The sequence below is a fragment of the Hoplias malabaricus genome, chromosome 15, assembly GCF_029633855.1.
Source record: "Hoplias malabaricus isolate fHopMal1 chromosome 15, fHopMal1.hap1, whole genome shotgun sequence".
NCBI classification, from domain to species: domain Eukaryota; kingdom Metazoa; phylum Chordata; class Actinopteri; order Characiformes; family Erythrinidae; genus Hoplias; species Hoplias malabaricus.
The window spans coordinates 28,235,766-28,254,994 of NC_089814.1; the positions used below are offsets into that span (position 1 = coordinate 28,235,766).

The 19,229-nt window shown below is 39.3% G+C and overlaps 1 protein-coding gene across 1 annotated transcript; it reads right to left on the reverse strand.

Annotated features, from left to right (window-relative positions):
- Window positions 1-7,124: 7,124 nt before the first annotated feature.
- LOC136668062 (uncharacterized) lies at window positions 7,125-17,422 on the reverse strand. Its single transcript, XM_066645307.1, has 6 exons — window positions 17,279-17,422; window positions 8,456-8,554; window positions 8,178-8,222; window positions 7,968-8,060; window positions 7,353-7,641; window positions 7,125-7,245 (listed from the first exon to the last, which is right to left on the reverse strand). The coding sequence occupies exons 1-6, from the start codon at window positions 17,420-17,422 to the stop codon at window positions 7,133-7,135; spliced, it is 783 nt and encodes a 260-aa protein (XP_066501404.1). The 3' UTR covers window positions 7,125-7,132.
- Window positions 17,423-19,229: the final 1,807 nt, after the last annotated feature.

Consider the following 19,229-nt stretch of genomic DNA (forward strand, 5'->3'; position numbering starts at 1 on the left):
TTTGATAAGGAATAAGATGAATGACAAATATATACTGAAATATCCAATTCTGTTTACCTTAATGACTATTTCCTGTGTCAATTTCTTGTTCTTTTGCTGTAGAAGGTTTGTGGTCAGTTGGTGTAACCGATTTATATCAGTTGGTGTAACCAGTGTCTTGTCTTAAATACTAATATTGTACAAAAAGGTTAATATGGATTATAATTTAATACGCTACTACACTGGAATAATGGCACATGGTCTCACAAAATCCCATAAAATCTAAATTTAGAAAAAATATAATAAAACATTCTTATGCAATATTATAAAATAAATGACTAATTTTATGAGCAATTGCATGAACTCTAGGAGGTGTGAAATATTAGATATTTGTCATTTTTTGTGGTTACACCATTTGACAATTTAAAAGGCTGTCCATTTTCTTAAAAAAAAAAAATAGTATAAATACCATATTAAATAATATGAATACAACAGAACCACAAAATATACACTTTCACAAACCTCAGGCATGTTTTATTTTAAAGTTTTAAACATATTTTTGAATTGATCATCTTCCCAAACCTTATCTGTCACTGACCCATAAGCACTTTTTGACATAGTCCTAGTAAACCATGCCTGTCCTTGTAAACCACATTAAAGTTTGTGTTTTTTTACATAAACTGTCCTTATAAACCTGTGCGTCTCTACAAACCATGTTTTGTTGAGTCCCCTCAAACCTGTAAAAAGTCAGATGATACTTTTCCTTGATTTTAGGATCCAAATCAAAATTTAAACTGTGATGCATCTTAATGAAACCAAACTAACTTTTTGGCACATATATTTAATTTGTAGGGTGTCAGGAAAGGTGTGTACTCAAAAACCATGATGGTTACAGGGTGTCCTGATAAACACTGTAAACCTGTGTGTGTGTGTGAGAGAAAGAAAATGGGACAGGGGTTTGAGGTGGAATTGGGTAGGGGGAATGGGACCAAACTGGCCCTCTTTTACAACAGAGAAACAGGGTTGCGTGGAATAGAATTCAACATTCTAGAAAGATCCCATTAGCTCCACAGACCCGAACCAAGACTTTAAAAGCAACCATCTACCTCCTAATCCTGCCCCAAACAAACAGGTGGCCTCCATAGACCAGGACAATGGCTCGTCATATGAGAGGTGAAAAACACACGAGAGCAAAAAAAGATTCTGACTTACCTCATAGACCTTGCTCAAAATCTCTTCAAGATGATCACACTGGCCATACAGACTGGAACCAAGCCCTTTCAGATGTGAGTGGATTGAATGGAAAGTCTCTTTTTTAACGTCAGACGGATTCAGTTATTGCCCCTTACTGAATGGATGTGGGGTAACATAAAGGCCCTTTCAGACAACAATGACCTGCAAGTCTCCAAACATAACCCAACATATTCCACAGAATAAAACCTAACAAAAACAGCACATTTCCTCATAAAAGAAAACTACAAATCTCCAATAAAACTAAGAACAATTCATAAAGGGCTAATGAACTTCACAATCTCCAAACAACCCTTGTTTACAGCATTCATTGTGTCAAAATTGTAAACCAATCAAGCAATGAATAAAACAGAAACCTCTAAAATGCATTTACCCAAGAGAACCCAAATTGAGCCTCATCTAAAGACAACAGCCAAAATAACAACAAAATAAAGTCCTATTTTCAGAAAGCAACAAGACTGCTGGGAAAGATGCTGAACTGAACCAAACAGTGACAACACAGCTGACTCCAATTAGTAATCATTCAAGTCCCAGACAGGTGGAGGCTATTTTGAAGCTTCATCCTGATTGGCCAGAAGATTTAAAGGCTTAAAACAGTGACATCTGGTGGTTTGCAGAAATCACAACAGCCATACTCTCCAGACTGAGCACACACAGACGACCCAGGATCAGTGTGTACCACCATTTAGCTGTGAGACAAAGAATAGAAAATGGCTCAGTTGTGAACATCTGAGTGAAGCAGGAAATAGCTCTCACTCCATTTCTTTAATTAACAGAGTAAGATATATATATATATATATATATATATATATATATATATATATATATATATATATATAATGTATATAATGTATTCACTGGTCGGTCTTAGGGCACTGATAGCATCATCCACTGCCTCATTATCAGGTTCACTTTCATTGCTGTCTTCAGTTGCGTTGATCTCGTCTTAAACTCGTAACTCATATTCTACTTTACATTAGCTTTTAAAAGGACAAGTTCCGCAAGATATCACTGCTGCTGAATCAAAACCTTGTATTTCCAACTTATAATTCAAGTGTAACATGATTTTATTACAAGCAATTTAGGATGATTTTTTTTTTGATCCACTTGTCAAGTTAAGGGCAACGGACGAGTGAAAAATTCATGATTTGACTCTATACCAATTAACTGCTCCTCATAGCAAAATAAATCAGCTTCTTCATACAAACATGCTTCTTTCCTGGGCTTTATACACTGCCTTTGCGTTCATATTTTGGAAAAAACTTTAAACCGCAAGATTTGGTGAACGGGACTTTCTGCTCATTGACTTGGCTCTTGTTTGCACATTCTAATGCAAGCTCAACTGAACTGTCTGATTCAATTCACTATCTAAGTCTGACTCTGGCACATATTCTTCATCTGATGTAGCCCACCCCTTTATTCTAAACTGATTAGACTGGTTTCACTCAATATTACAAACAATCATACTTTAAATTGGGGTACAAGACCAATTAAAAATGTATTGTATATTTAGTGGAAACAGTCCAAATACTTTAGATGAGTAAGGTATATATGGTATATATTTTAACAAAATCTAGAGTTTAAAATGTTTCCATCCATCAACTAACAATCAGTTTTTAAAAAATGACATATCAAACAGTTTACAGTTCACAGGCACATCCATAAAGACATGCCATTAATCATTTTCTGTCATAATATCTAAATAATAATTGTTACTGGGCTTTACACTGTAGACCAATCCACTTGAGTGATGCAACTGGTCCAACACATTCCACACACTTGTTCATGCTTGAAACCGTTGCAAGGACTATTTCATGTTCACAGTTCTGGTGACAAAAGTGATATATCCTCATCAGAAAATATATTAAAGTCTAGAGAATCATGGTTTAAAATTCTGCAGTCATTGTCCTGAGGATCACACAGTGTAAGCACATGTCCTAGAGCTTCAGAAACAGATGCCATCGAGATCACAATTTTGTCTCACACTATATACACAGGCTGCCATCAGTATGAACTTAGCCTCTGCAGAGTCCCTGTAAAACATTGTCCTAACAAAACAGGTCTTGCACTTACACACTAACACACACAAAATCCCAGTAAACACTGCAGTCCCAGTAAGTACTAAAGTCCATATACAGAAGATTTCTGTCACACACATTAACACACAGATCTTCCATTAATCGATACAAAGAACTGAGACATTTTCTCACACATTTTTTCAGTACATATGTATGTCCTTATTAAACATACTGTACCTGGACCTATACAGCTCAAATACACACACACACACACACACACACACATTAGATCAATTCTATGAGAAATAACTGTATTATGTTCACACATCACTACTTACCTCACATGTTGCTTCAGGTATCTGTTTTTTCGGTTGCAGTTGGTCTCCCTCATTAACTGTCTGTAGGCTGGTATTTATAACTGCAGGCTTTGGAAACAGATACAATGAATTAGAGCAACAAATTTAAGAGCAATATATTACTGTTAAATTTGCATTTTTGTACGTCTTATTTACAGTGAATGCTTTTCATTAAATACCTTGCATCTCCATGGCCATTCAGAGTCACCCTATTGTACGTAATCTCTTCTGCGGGATTTGTTTCTTGTTGCAAATAAACCCAGATGGGGTGTTCCTGCAATTGTGATTGTTTTCATTTTGCTATTTGGATTAAGATGGTCATCGTTCACAAGTCTCCCAAGAGAGCCATCTTCCAGAGACGCATCACCACTGAAAAATATTCATAAATCAGAACAAATACTAGAATAATACAAATTTAGACACTCAGACACTTAATTAACCCCCTGAAACAACTGAAAAATCCTTAATCAGCACTCCACAGTCACACAACCCAGTCATATTAAACCCCATAAACAACAGAGAATGACTAAACTAGCACTCACCCAGTCATATTAAACCCCATAAACAACAGAGAATGACTAAACTAGCACTCACCCAGTCATATTAAACCCCATAAACAACAGAGAATGACTAAACTAGCACTCACCCAGTCATATTAAACCCCATAAACAACAGAGAATGACTAAACTAGCATCCAGTTACCTTGATGCTAATATTACACTGAAAATCACATAGAAATGCTAAGCGGGATTTATGAATGAAATGAACAGGGTAGGTCACTAGACAACCCTGCAATGGAAGTGACACGTATGTTCATTAGAAACTGCCCAAGCCAATTGATAAGTAGTCAGTGAATGAGGTACAGAAAGTGTTGAGTGAGTATCATGCTGAAACAAGCTTCACATCCTCTGCTCCTGTGTACACTGAGAAAAAAAAGCGGAATCACTGTGAACAAAGCAGAGGTGTGTCCTAGCCCCGTTGTTACTTCCAGCAGTCAAGTGGCGCAACTACCGTCTAGCTCTGACCATAGTAGTTTAGCTCGTGTTGTGGAGATGCTAGAGAAAATATTGCTGCGTGATGCTGGAGCAGTACAGACTGGCTTTCGGAGGGGAACTTCTAATAAGCTGCCCAGAATTGAAGGCTTTGACAACACACCTTGCTCTATCTGCAATAACGTCGCTCATTCTGTTTTTTTCTCACTGCCATGAGAAGAAACTGTGTTTTCAGTGCCATTCAGCTGGTCACACGCCACAACTGCACTGAGAGGACATGTCTTTCCCCTGAGCACCAGGGACACTAGCTAGTCTGCACTTTGGGGATGGCAGCGCAGACGAGCATGGTGAGCCTCCCAACGAGAAAATAGGAGTTTATGACATTCACGATAGTGAGTCCTTTTATGAATCTTACACTTCCCAGGACAAGCGACTTGCGGCTTCGGCTGTCACTGAGGCAAAAACTCAGGTGTGGGAGGAGTTTGGTGAGAACATGGAAAACGACTTTCGGTCGGACGTCATTTGGCAGTGGAAGGAATACTTTGAGGATCTTCTCAATCCCACCAACATGTCTACCACAGAGGAAGTAGAGTTTAGGGACCCTGGGAGGGAGTTTGCTCAACCAGTCTACATGTGTTTTGTGGATCTGGAGAAGGCATTCGACTGTTTCGACTGTGTGGGCTCTTTGCTATGAGCCATCCAGTCCCTGTATAAACAGAGCAGGAGTCTGTTTGTATGGCTGGCAGTAAGTCCAGTCGGAGTTGGACTCCGTCAGGGCTGCCCGTCGTCACCGGTTCTGTTCATAATTTTTATGGACAGAATTTCTCGGTGTAGCCAAGTGGTGGAAGGTGTCTGGTTTGGTGGTCTCAGGATTCCATGTCTGCTTTTTGCGGATGATGTTGTCTTGTTGGCTTCATCGAGCCGGGAACATTTTGCAGCCAAGTGTGAAGCGGTAGGGATGAGGATCAGCACCTCCAAATCCGAGTCCATGGTACTCAGTCAGAAAAGGGTGGAGTGCTCTCTCCAGGTTGGAAGTGAGATCCTGCCTCAAGTGAAGGAGTTTAAATACCTCGGGGTCTTGATCACAAGTGAGGGAAAGATGGAGCGGGAGATTGACAGGCAGATCGGTGCAGCATCAGCAGTAATGCAGACTGGTCCGCTGAGGTGAAGAGCAGAAAAGCAAAGCTCTCGATTTACCAATCTATTCAATCTATGTCCCAACCCTCACCTATGGTCACAAGCTTTGGGTAGTGATCGAAAGAACGAGATCGCGGGTACAAGTGGCTGAAATTAGTTTTCTCCGCAGGGTGTCTGGACTATATCTTAGAGAGAGGGTTAGGAGCTCGGACATCCGGGAGAGACCCAGAGTGGAGCCGCTGCTCCTCCACGTCGAGAGGAGCCAGTTGAGGTGGTTCGGGCATCTTGTTTGGATGCCTCCTGGACGCCTTCCTGGTGAGGTGTTCCGGGCATGTCCAACGAGGAGGAGGCCCCAGGGCAGACCAAGAAAATGCTGGAGAGACTACATGTCTCGAACGCCTCGGTATACCCCCGGAGGAGCTGGAGGTGGGGGCTGGGGAGAGGGAGGTCTGGGCTTTCAGACTGCTTCCCCCACGACCCGGACCCGGATAAGCAGTGGATAATCGATGGACGGATGAACTAATTAATTTTCATTAGTAGGAAGTGAAATATGAAATATTTCAGCCAAGATACTCTCCAGCACAGAGGAGCTGTGTGTGAGATAAATAATTGTTTGATAAGTGTGATGCCACTTGTGAAAAAAGGAATAAATTAAACATAAAAAGAAGCAAATGTGTCTTTGGCAGGACAATTTGGGAGCAGAGGACCCGTGGAGAGAGAACTATGTCTCTGGCAGTTCTTTCCCTGGGAGCCGAGGAACCATGTATATAGGGAGAGCTGTGTCTCCCGCTGCTCTGTCTTTAGGAGCAGAGAAACCTCAGAGGGAGCTGTGACTCCTGCTCACGGTCAGTCCCGGTGTTGTAAATAGTTGTGCTACTGTAGATAATCTAATATAAGAAGTAGCTTGTGAAAATGACGTCAAATTTACCACTGAATTAAATGGAAGGTGATGATTATTTGAATGTTGGATAATAATAATAATAATAATTGTTGTTATTTTAAATATGCAAATTATTCTATGAAAATAGTCTAAATGGTATTTGTAACACAATTATTAATAGTAAAAATAATAAAAATATTTAAGACCTTCCTGTTAATCACTGGCAGTAGATTAATAAATGCTCTCTGACATCACTTTATATTAATATCCCTGTTTATAAGAACACTGATCAGTAAAATCAGACAATACAATCCTAACTCGGCGCTGTAAAATGACACAACCTTATCCCGGATCAGCGTTCTGATAAACATGAGCTACATTTATTTAATATTTCTGAACAGACATGTTAATCTCAGAACAGTCGCTTTACCACAAGGTGAGTGCAAAATAAACCCACAAAAGGACTGTAAATAAATGAGTTTAATTAAAGTATAGTGGAGGATGGGGAGGACAGGGATGTTACTCAGCTGGGGCGATCTTATTCGAGCAGCAGTGGCAGGTGAAGGACTTTTTCATTGCCTTCCACGCCCGCTTGAAGAACGCTCTGACCCTGTTCTTCCTCTTGGGCTTCCCTTTAGAGAAAAGAATAAGATTGTGTATGTAACATCTCCGCTCAGTGAAGGCAGCTCTTTAAAGCCAGTTGTGGAGAACTGAGTTGATGTTCTTAGCTGTTACTCACCAGTTGCCGTCTCTCCTTCTGCTGCTGCTCCTGTTCCACTGGAAGTGTCCTCACTGGGTCCAGGGGATGGGAGCTCTGGAGAGCTCACACCATCCAGCACATCTCCCTCGCCATTGACCGGAAGAGGAGCGGAGGACAGACTGAGTGAAGACTCCAGCTCAGTCTCCTCCGTCACTGACTTTACGGTAAGGATGGCGCAGGGGGTTGGAAACCCAGAGCTCGCACCACCACAGGGAGATGGTGCCTCCTCTTCCTGGACCTCAGCGACTTGCTCATCTGCCACTGTCCCCTATAAAAGGTATGGAAAGAGAAATATATATATTATCTGAACCTGGAACTATGTTAAGAACACCTTAAACAGCCATAACTCCATGCAGTTTACTTTCAAGATTGTGTGGTCTGATATGGTTTAGATATTTCACAAACTACATCAAAATGTGAAGATAAGAGAATCTGCGCAATATTAGCTTTTTAAACACATTACAAATACTTACATGCTTAACTGTGATTTGGTGGACATTTGATCAGTCCATACACAGATGAAGAGTATTAAATATCTGCAGTTATTATAATAATGAAGATTCTGCTTCATCTTAATGGAATCAGTAAACTCACATCTTCAGAGAGAGACTCGCTGTCCTCGTGCTCAGAGCCTCCTCTCTCTTCATCAGATGAAGACAGGGCAAATCTGACAGGTGGCATTAGAATCTGCTCACACAAATAAACATGCCACAGGACATTCTTCATTTTACTTGGTTTCTCTGTAAGTTATTCATTTGATTGTTTCTTAATTATCATTACAATTAACAGGTCTCCATTCCTCACCACAAGAATTCTGATCCCGTCCACCACTTCATCTAACAGGACCCCCTGTGAAAGCACATAGAATAAGTACATTATAAAATAAAATATAACACATTAATACCTGAACCTGGAAATGGGTTCAGACTACATTTGTAAGACCCATACAATGTTTTTACAAATTACAGCTGAGATAAAAAACTGTTAAAACAATAGATTTGTTGCAATATGAGCGCTTTATATTTAATCCAGATCCAAGTCTAATAAAGCAAATTCAGGATGAAATGTATTTGGACACTTACACACTCTCCCAGTGATACTTCAAGGAACTCTTCAGAACCTCCAGAAGTTGAGTTCTGGGCGTAGGGCAAGCTGCGCTTACGGACTGATATTTTCGTCATCTGGAAAAAAGAGGAGATAACAACTATGTACAATATACAGCTGCCACACAATATACACTACTCTCATATCCCATTACTGTCCATGTGGAGTAAATGTTGACTTTAAAGTTGAACAGAAATTGTCACCGCCGACAAATCACAGATATCAGATATATATCACAGATATAAAATTACATTTGTGATTTTAAAAATACAGGTCAATATGTAGTTAGAAATATCTTAGAGATAAACATATTAGCAATAAGTTACAGATATCTAACAGTTCACTGTAAGGCCTACCTTACTCTTAAATATTATTATTATTATTTTATGTCAATTAGAAGAGCCCCAACTTTAGACACTTTTAAATCAAGACTTAAAACACTCCTGTTTGAGCAGTTACAGATCAGTTTAAAATATTCTGCACTTTTCTGTAACGTCATTTTATTTCTTTTATTTATTTTCATTTATTTTAAATTGTTTTAATCATTTTACTTCCGTAGGTGTGAGTGTGTGAGTGAATGTGTGTGTGTGTGTCTGTGTTGCCCTGTGAAGGACTGGCGCCCCCTCCAGGGTGTATTCCTGCCTTGCGCCCAATGATTCCAGGTAGGCTTTGGACCCACCGCGACCATGACTTGGATAAGCGGTTACAGATAATGGATGAATGAATGAATAATCATTTTACTCTTTTTATGTAATTGTCTTATTGGAAATGTATGATTTTATTCTGGCTTTTAATTTAATGGTTTCCTTTTCTGTAAAGCACTTTGAATTGCTTCTATATGAAAGGTGCTCTATAAATAAACTTGCTTTGCCTAGAATGTATCTTGTGAAGGGTCCAGCTATTGACTTACAGCTTTTTTTAATTTTATCAAGCTGCTTTCTGTTTTTGTTCCTAAACAGAAATATATATTAAGAAAACAATAAGGACAGAGCACATGTAAGTTGTGCAGTGTAAATGTGTTGATGGCTGTATCAGTGTGGTAATTTCTTATTTTTGTAAGATAAGGTTGAGGCTATGATGTCTAGGGTTGCAATTTTCAATTGCAAAATTCTTTTGTTGCAGAAGAAAAATAAGCAAGTCTCATTAAACTATTTATTAAAAACTTTTATCCAAGCCCAAACATCACCTACCTTATGATGTGATATTTATGCACCTCATGCAGTCCATGTCCAATGGACATCTGCAGTGATGTTTAAGCTGCACTTCAAGCACTCACCTCCACTGTAAACATCACATGCTCCACAGGAAACCACTTAAAAAACAGTCACAGTCCTCAGCATCTTTCAGAGCCTGGGTTTTGGCTGAAGCCTTAGAAAATATACACAGAGTTTTAGGTTTACACAGGGGTCAGTGCTGAAGAAACAAAGGGGCGATTGTGAGGTGGTGAGAACTGCCGATATAGATTTACTACTCCATAATGTTCTACGATTGTCAGGAAATATAGGGATTTACTCCACTGTATTCACTATTCCTATTCACTCATAAGCAGTAGGACATCAGGGACAGTGGGGACATGTCCCCTTCATTTTCTGGTGGATGGTGGGTGATGGTGGATTTTGTGCTATATTTTAAAAAGGCTCAGCAAACACAGCCATAAAATTTTTCATGAACATTTCAGACCCAGCACTGACTACTTTTCATTAATCAAGCCTGTCCGATGACTCTGAAAGCCAGTTCTCTATAAAAGTATCTTCAAACTGATTGCTATATTTATTCTACCATCTGAGATTTCCAAATTGATTTAAAATTAAAGAATATACTTAATACTTTAAACTACTAAATAACATAGACACAGACCGTAGAAGTTACATCCAGGAGAAATTTTATTTCGTCTTTGAAACATATGCTGAATTACATTATTTATTATACAGCCTTAAATACTACTCTGACTGTGGGTCGATCATTCATTGTTTCGGTGTTGATGACGCCAAGACACGACTTGGAACGTGACGTCACTCTAGTACCGTTGCTAAGAACAATTCCAAATTCAAACAAAGCGATTTTCTCTGAGCGAAACTGTGACTTTCTTGATCTTTCTCTAAAATACTGTTTAACACTTTTTACTTTTCTTCGGAGAGAAAATGAGGCGCCAGGAAGCAGCAGGTGAGTGAGAAGGTTCTCCAGCGCCTTCTGCTGGAGAATGACCACAACACATTTCCAAAATACAGCGCTGTACCGCCGCCGGAGGGCACTGTGTCCCCGCGCTAGCAGCTGAGAGTGTTCCTAACAGGAGCTGTTTTCCTGCAGAAATATCTTCACAACGCTTGTGTCCCGCTGTAAAAACACAGTTTGCAAGAAGCTGCTTTCTGTACGAAATGAGCATCAGTGCTAGCGCTAGTAATCTGAATTTATACAATACGTTGTATTTTTCTGTTACACTGAGGGTAGGCCTCAATCAGTTTTCAGACGTTTGCTCTTGTTCTTTAATAAACTTACAATGTGTGGTTTTGGACCGTGGGAGGAAACCGGAGCACCTGGAGGAAACGCGGACACGGGGAGAACACAGCTCACAGACAGTCACCCACAAGACACAGACCACAGACAAGTCAGAAAACTCTCCCAAAACACACTCAGAGAAAGAGACAGATTGTTTTTCGGCAAGGTTTAATATGATAACATATCCTATGAAATTACTAAAGTTCTCAAGGATGGTGAAGAAAGCTCTAATTCCTGCCATTTTTTGTTAATTCGCCATGAATTAAAAGAATAGACATCTGAGGGCCTATTTAAAACACTGAATTCAACTAGCCAACAGAGGTCGCTCTCTGGCCTGGTGTGCCTAGTCAAATTGTGGGTGTGTCCACAGAAGTCGTGATACTGCTGAGAGCTTTTTTTTTTTTTTTTTTTTTTAATTTTATTATTATTATTATTATTATTATTATTATTCTCTTGTGTTTAAATGACTGTGGCTACTATCTTCATAATAGGAGCCTTAAGCTAAAAAGCTTACAGCACCTAGTATTCCCAGGCAGTCTCCCTTCCAAGTACTAACTAGGCCCACGAGATCGGGATGTCTAAGAGTGGTATGGCTGTAAGTGATGACTGCTGGCTGTAGAAGACTATTTCTAATATATATATATATATATATATATATATATATTTTTTTTTTTTTTTTTTTTTTTTCTTCTTCTCTTGTGTTTAAATGACTGTGGCTTAAGTTACTAAAATCAACTAAAAGCTAAGTACCTGCAATTCCATGGCTACTACTGGCTGTTTTGCCTGCTCAGAGTGTGGCATGTTTAGTTTAACCCCCTTTTCCACCTCTAGCGACAATGACAGTGGTTGTGTTTGTGCTAAGTGTCAGCTAGTTAGCTCTCTGGTGGATAAAGTGGACCAGCTAGAAGTGCGCATCCAGAGCTTATTACTGTCAAGGGATAAACAGCAAGATTCAGTGCTAGCAACTCCGGGTGCCTTAGGGAGAGTTAGCACCCCCTCGACTCCAGCGTTAGAGCCCTCACAGTGGGGTGAATGGGTGATGTCTCGGCGTCATAGCTGGAAAGCTAAGGCTGATGCTAACGCTGAGGCCAAAGCTAGCCCACCGGGACACCACACTCCTCCGATTCGCGTGTCAAACAGGTTTGCCCCGCTCAGCGAAGCACCCACTGAGGAGCCTGTTAACTGTGCTCTGGTTATAGGAGACTCTATTGTTCGACATGTGAAATTAGCTATTCCTTTAGGGGCGCCGGCAGTAACAGTTAGCTGTTTATCTGGAGCCAGAGCGCCGGATATTAGTTGCAACCTTAGACTGTTAGCTAATAGGAGATATTCGAGGATAGTCATTCATGTAGGGGCCAATGATATTCGTCTGCAGCAGTCTGAGGTAACTAAAGATACTATTAGAGTGGTGATTAAACTGGCCCAGACAATGTCCGATGCCGTAATCTGCTCTGGTCCCATACCAATGCGGCGTGGCGCTGAAGCCTACAGCAGACTTTCGGCGTTAAACTGCTGAATGTCCAAGTGGTGTTCCAAAAATCAAGTGGGCTTTATAGACAATTGGTTATGTTTCGAGGGCAAGCCTGGTCTTATAGGTAGGGATGGTATCCACCCCACGCGGGAGGGTGCTGCCTTACTTTCTTGCAGCATAGCACATAGTCTTTTAGTTAGTCAGCAGAGTAGTGTAGACAGCTGCTGACAATCCAGAGCCGGGACCAGGCCGCAGACAGACAGGCTAAACCGATCGTCTGCGAACTGCCTTGAGGCGTCACCTAGGTTCAACTGTATTGAGACTGTGTCTTTCCCCTGAACTAAATGTAAAAGTAGAAAAACAAAATCAGCCTGTTTCAGCAACCTAATCAATATTAAATCATACACAACACTTGCAGCAACACCTCAGAACTAAAATTTGGGTTACTCAACATAAGATCACTAAACTCAAAAGCAGTCATCGTAAATGATATAAGTGATCATAAATTCAACGTTTTCTGTCTCACGGAAACGTGGGTTAGACCAAATGAATATTCAGCTCTAAATGAAGCCACCCCCCTAGGCTATAATTATGTACAAATATCTATAGCCCAAGATTATCAGGCAAAGGAGGTGGAGTATGTGTAATTTACCAAAATACCCTAGAAATTAGTCTTAAACAATGTGACACCTTTTCTTCTTTTGAGGTTCTCTCCACTATTATTACAAATCCGGTCACAAAAAAGGACGCATTTTTATTATGCAACATTTACAGACCACCAGGGCCTTACTTAGAATTTCTGAAAGTATTCAGCGATTTTGCTGCAAACCTAGCGGTTTACAATCATAAAGTTATAATTGCAGGAGATTTCAATATCCATTTTGAGAAGGAAAGTGACCCACTAAAAAAGGCATTTACCTCAATTTTAGACTCTATTGGTATTACACAAAATGTAACAGGGCCTACACACTACTGCAGTTACACTTTAGACTTAGTTCTTACACTAGGTCTTAACATTGACAAAATTAATATCTTACCGCAATCCTCAGCAATCTCCGACCATTATCTAATTTCATATGAGCTACGTCTTAGCCATAATATATGTAAGACCCCTCGCTATTCTACAAAGCGTATAATAAAACCATCTAACGCCCTACAATTTATAGAAAACCTCCCAGATATATCAACACCAGTTCCCACTCTATCAGACCCAATGGACCTAGATGTACTAACTGACTACTTAGAAAATACCTGTCGATCTACTTTAGAAAAGGTAGCACCACTTAAACATAAAAGTATAAGACAGAAAAAGCTCGCACCTTGGTATAATGATAAGACCCGTACTTTAAAACAAACATCACGGAAACTAGAGCGGAAATGGCGATCAACCAAGCTGGAAGTGTTCCATTCTGCCTGGAAGGACAGCCTTATAGAGTATAGAAATGCCCTCACTAAAGCTCGCTCAGCATATCTGGTCTCGCTGATCTCCAATAATAAAAATAATCCGAGAGCACTGTTTAGTGTGTTTTCCAGAACTACAAAAAAATCAAGCAGGTTCCGAACAACTAATTCCAGCAACTCTCACCAGTAAAGATTTTATGGACTTTTTTTAATAATAAAATTGAGAATATTAGACAACAAACTCAAGCCACAGGATTAAATCTGACCTGGCTGCCACCCGATGTGACTGATATAAAACATATTGTAATTGTAAAAGAAAGACTTGAACCCTTTTACCCACTCCCACAGTTAGAACTATTGAAGATTATCACCTCCGCAAACTGTACAGCTTGCACACTTGATGCAATTCCCACAAAATGACTGAAAGAAGTACTACAAGCTATTATCAATCCTCTTTTAACTATAGTAAACTCATCCCTTAGCCTGGGCCATGTACCCAAAGCTTTTAAACTAGCAGTTATTAAACCTATGATCAAGAAACCAAATCTTGATGCTAGTACACTGTCTAATTACAGGCCTATTTCAAAGATCTTAGAAAAAGCTGTGGCCCAACAACTTAGTTCATATCTACATAAGAATCATATATATGAAAAATTCCAATCTGGATTCAGGCCACATCATAGTACAGAGACAGCTCTAGTCAAGATAACAAATGATCTTCTTCTTGCCTCTGATCAAGGCCACACATCCCTGTTGGTGCTTCTTGACCTCAGCGCAGCCTTCGATACAATAGACCACAATATTCTCCTAGAAATGTTAGAAAACATGGTTGGAATTACAGGGACAGCCCTATTATGGTTCAAATCTTACTTAAGGGAACGTTATCAATTCGTAAAAGTAAACAATCTAAATTCAAATTATTCTAAAGTAAGATTTGGAATTCCACAAGGCTCTATTTTAGGACCATTATTATTTACATTATACATGTTACCGCTAGGCACAGTTATAAGAAACCATGACATTAACTTTCACTGTTACGCAGACGACACGCATTTGTATATTTCAGCCAAGCCCGATGACAAACACAGATTATCCTTCTTCTAAACAGCAACAAAACAGAGGTCCTGCTTTTGGGTCCAAAGGTGGCAAGAAATAAATTATCAGATTTAATTTTAAATCTCGCTGACTTTCCAGTTAAACCTGGTTCAGCAGCAAAAAATTTTGGTGTCATAATTGACCCGGATTTATCATTTGATCAACACATAGGCAGTATCACTAGGACAGCTTTTTTACATCTTCGCAATATTGCTAAGATTAGAAATGCCTTTTCCCTGCAGGGTGCAGAAACATTAGTACATGCCTTTATTACTTAAAGGCTTGACTACTGTAACGTACTACTGTCAGGATGCACTAGCAACAATTTAAGAAAACTTCAACTAGTTCAAAATGCTGCAGCCAGGGTCCTCACTAAAACTAGAAAATTTGAACATATTAGCCCAGTTCTATCATCACTTCATTGGCTGCCTGTAAAATTCCCCATCGACTACAAAATTCTGTTATTAACATATAAAGCTCTACATGGGCTTGCTCCTGAATACCTTCAAGATACAATTTCCTATTATGAGCCTCCACGTTTACACAGAATACTGTTTTTTTAATTGTTCCCAGAATTCAGAAGGCCTAAGCTGGGGGAAGAGCCTTTTCTTATAAAGCCCCCCAACTCTGGAATGATCTTCCAGAAAATGTTCGGGACTCAGACACAGTCGCAATCTTCAAATCTAGGCTAAAAACTCATTTGTTTAGTTTATCTTTTGGTAGTTAATGCTCCCCCATAGATAAAGGCGGCAGATCCGGGGGGGGTCCATGGACACAGGGAATTATAATAAATGGAGACGCTGGTGCTGTCGTCCCGCCGCTTCACGCGATCACTCAGGTTTGTTGACGTTGGAGCGGAGGGATGCCAGTGTTTCAGGATGCTCCCATGTCTGTGTGTCCTTCTGGTTCTCTCCTTTTAGTTAAAGCTGTCATAGTCAGATCTGCCAGAGTCATTAGCCACACTCTGGAAATGTTCACATTTTCTGCTTTACAAACACCAAACAGTTCAAAATTAATTCCAACCCTTTACATTTTTCAGAGTAAACGACTGCCCACCTGTCTGTCTGGACACTGATGGATGACCACGCTCTTCCACGCTTCAGACCAGCTGCTCACGCTCCAGCAACCACCAAGTGCCTTGAAGCTGTCCCTACACTGAAGTTCTCATGGACTACTAACTATCATCACCAGTAGATTGACCAGAGTAGGATAGGTCACCCCTTGTGAGTCTTGGTTCCTCCCACGGTTTCTTCCTCAGCTGAGGGAGTTTTTCCTTGCCACTGTCGCCCCTGGCTTGCTCACTTGGGGTTTTTTACATTTTTTTACATTTCATGTCAAATCTTTGTCTTACTGGAATTCTGTGAAGCTGCTTTGTGACATCAGTTGTAAAAAGCGCTATACAAATAAATTTGATTTGATTTGATAACCTTACCACGGCCGAGTTTGAGCCAGAAACACGCCATTTGTGCCAGACTCGGCCCAGATCTGGCTCATTATCATTTGTAATAGTTAATTTTCTATACACCCCCCCCCCCCTCAACACACACACAACCCACCCCCACCACCCTCCCTTCCCTCAGAAAAGGGTACATTCAGTTATTGGTCACTAAAGGTACACGTGTTTAAAAGTCCAGTTTTGTTCCTTAAAGGTACATTGCATTCTCTTCTCCAGAGGGAGACATACATGTTTGTAGTATTTCATTATAGAAATGTCATATAACAAAAAAAAACATAATAAAAGTCCTGGAGATGAAACAGGGTGTATGAAATCAATACATTTTAAAATCTACAATTATAATATAAACATGTTCCCTAATTAAATGTACAAATATGTACAATTGAGGGTACCACACAATGACAACATATCTCACAATGTAATATTAGTAAGTGTGCTTTTCATACAACCTTGAAACAATGTAAACATACAGCAATTGCAATTTATACAAACAGTACATAAAATCAATAAATAGAAAATACAAGTGTAACTGGCATTGAAATTTGTAATTGGCAGTGTCATGATTTCCTAAATCCAATTAACATTCAAATACTGTTTAAAAAAAAAAAAAAAAAAAAAAAAAAGTGGTTTTACACCCTAAGAACTGCCATTTAAATTCAGACTTTTCTTTAAAAATATACTATGCTAAGGCCATATAACAAAATGCTTAAAATTCACCAGTAGGTTTGGAAAAGTAAAAAAAAAAAGAAAAAAAAAGGTACTTTAAAACAGTTTGAGTTTCCTCAAATGTGTGGAAGTACACATTTGACACTTATTCATGGCACACATCAGTTCCATCAGCAGTTTACAAGCCTCTGCTGTGTTGTCACTCTTTGTCAATACCTCACTGCCCTCAACAATGATGGAAATTTCAGCCGTATCCTCATCTCTGGCAGCCTGGGCAACAGGGACCTTCAGGACGTGCAGTGTAGTGAAAGAACACTCAAGTGTAGTCACCTCAGTTGTACATATAGAGATTATGTACATGTTCTGTTCTCTTCAATATATTTTATTTAAAAATATTTAATGAAAAACTGTAAACTGCTTATGCATGCAAATTCATTAACTACAGAACTTCAAATGTAAAAGATTATCAGGTTATAGTACAAACGGTTATACAAACGATTATGCTACTAAAGATCTCATCTAAATAACATAAATTAACCTCCTATCTGCTTTTCTCCCTGCCCACCTGCATTTTTCACTGCCCCATTAGTTTTCTTACTGCAGTCCATCTTTACATAATTACATAAGAAAATGAATTAGTTCATGTTCATAGTTAATTTTGAAAAATGTAACTAACTTCACAGCTCCAAAAATAAACCACTTCACATGCTTTTGTTTATTTTTTTCTCTCAGTAAATAGGCTTCTATTGTTTTCAGTATAACCTCCTTCAACCCATTAATCATTAGCCCAAAATCACTGCTACTCCCTAAAATAGGATTAGTGTATGTGGAATTAAATATTTAAAACATTACATTTCACCAAAAACCAGCAATGAGATTGAGAATGTATTTTAACCTACCTAGCTAGTACCTTAATGTGTTTAAGCAGTTTTATTTCTTATACTGAGGTATGCGCTTCTGTGTAACATAAAAACCCACAAAAAATGCTCACATAGTCTTGTAAAATACGCCATCAAATCACATAATTACTCAAATTAAAATAACTCATGTATGAGCGATTGTCGTGTCTTTTAAATGTTTTCTATGTCAGAGGGAAAAAAGAGCTAGCTAGAGTTAAACAGGTTAGCTAAAGTTTCTCACTTAAAAAAAAAGGTTCAATATTACGTATGTAATGTATAGCAGATTTTAGAATAACGTACGTAACATTAACGATGTTAACTACATTTGGGCGATTCCAAAATACTTATGCATCCGAAAATATAAGGTTAAATTGAAATACTTACGCCCTGTGAAGGACTGGCGCCCCCTCCAGGTAGGCTGAATTGGATAAGCGGTTACAGATAATGAATGAATGAATGAATGAAATACTTACAGGATGAAGCTGCTCCCTGAGGTCAGTGAGAGCTGCTCGTGCGCCGCGGTCACAGAAAAGAGCGCAAATGTTCATTGTCTTTTTCTTCTGTGTTTTTACAGCGGTTCACTTCTGCCACCTTCCGTTTTCTCATTCAGAGTTCATTCATTTTAAAGCTGTCGTCTTCAAAAACTTAAATAACAATATCCTCCCTTCAACACGGCACTGTCTCCTTATTAACCCTATTTATCATAATCATTTCTGTCGTTCTTGTCCCAGTCATTACATCAATATTCTAAAATATTACAAAGCAGAGCTTACCTATAACTATATGGCATTTAACAAGTTAATATAATGATTCTATTTATTTAACATTAATTACATCGTTTTCCACAGAGTTACCAGTATTTTCTTTTATTATTAGATGTGGGCCACATACGATTAATACGCAGTATTTAATAAAATGCTCTGATCAGTGTAGTGTGGTAACTGCAATGGCAATCGCCTCGCCAGCCGACAGTGACAACGTGCAGCCCGAATTGGGCCAGATGCAGTGTGCCACATTCACGCCGAGCCTCAGCTAGTCGACAGTGCTGAGCCTGAGCCAGAATCAGCCCAGATCTACCTTGCTAGCTGGGACACCACACGTTTATTTTGTGTTCATATCTTGTATTGATTTGTATCTATTTAAACCCCAGTGATGTGCGGCTTATGAGTAGACATAACTGTCAACATCCAGTGCAACCTGAATTCCCATGTGTAATCCCTGCGTGTTGATTGGAATGCACCTAGAATGGGGTTGTCCCCAGCTAGCAA

Coding starts and splice junctions, on each gene's coding strand:
- LOC136668062 (XM_066645307.1), bottom strand. CDS start 17,422: ATGTACATAATCTCTATATGTACAACTGAGGTGACTACACTTGAGTGT. Junction 7,642..7,967: donor GCGAGTCTCTCTCTGAAGAT/GTGAGTTTACTG, acceptor TACCTTTTATAG/GGGACAGTGGCAGATGAGCA. Junction 7,246..7,352: donor AGAAGGAGAGACGGCAACTG/GTGAGTAACAGC, acceptor TTTTCTCTAAAG/GGAAGCCCAAGAGGAAGAAC.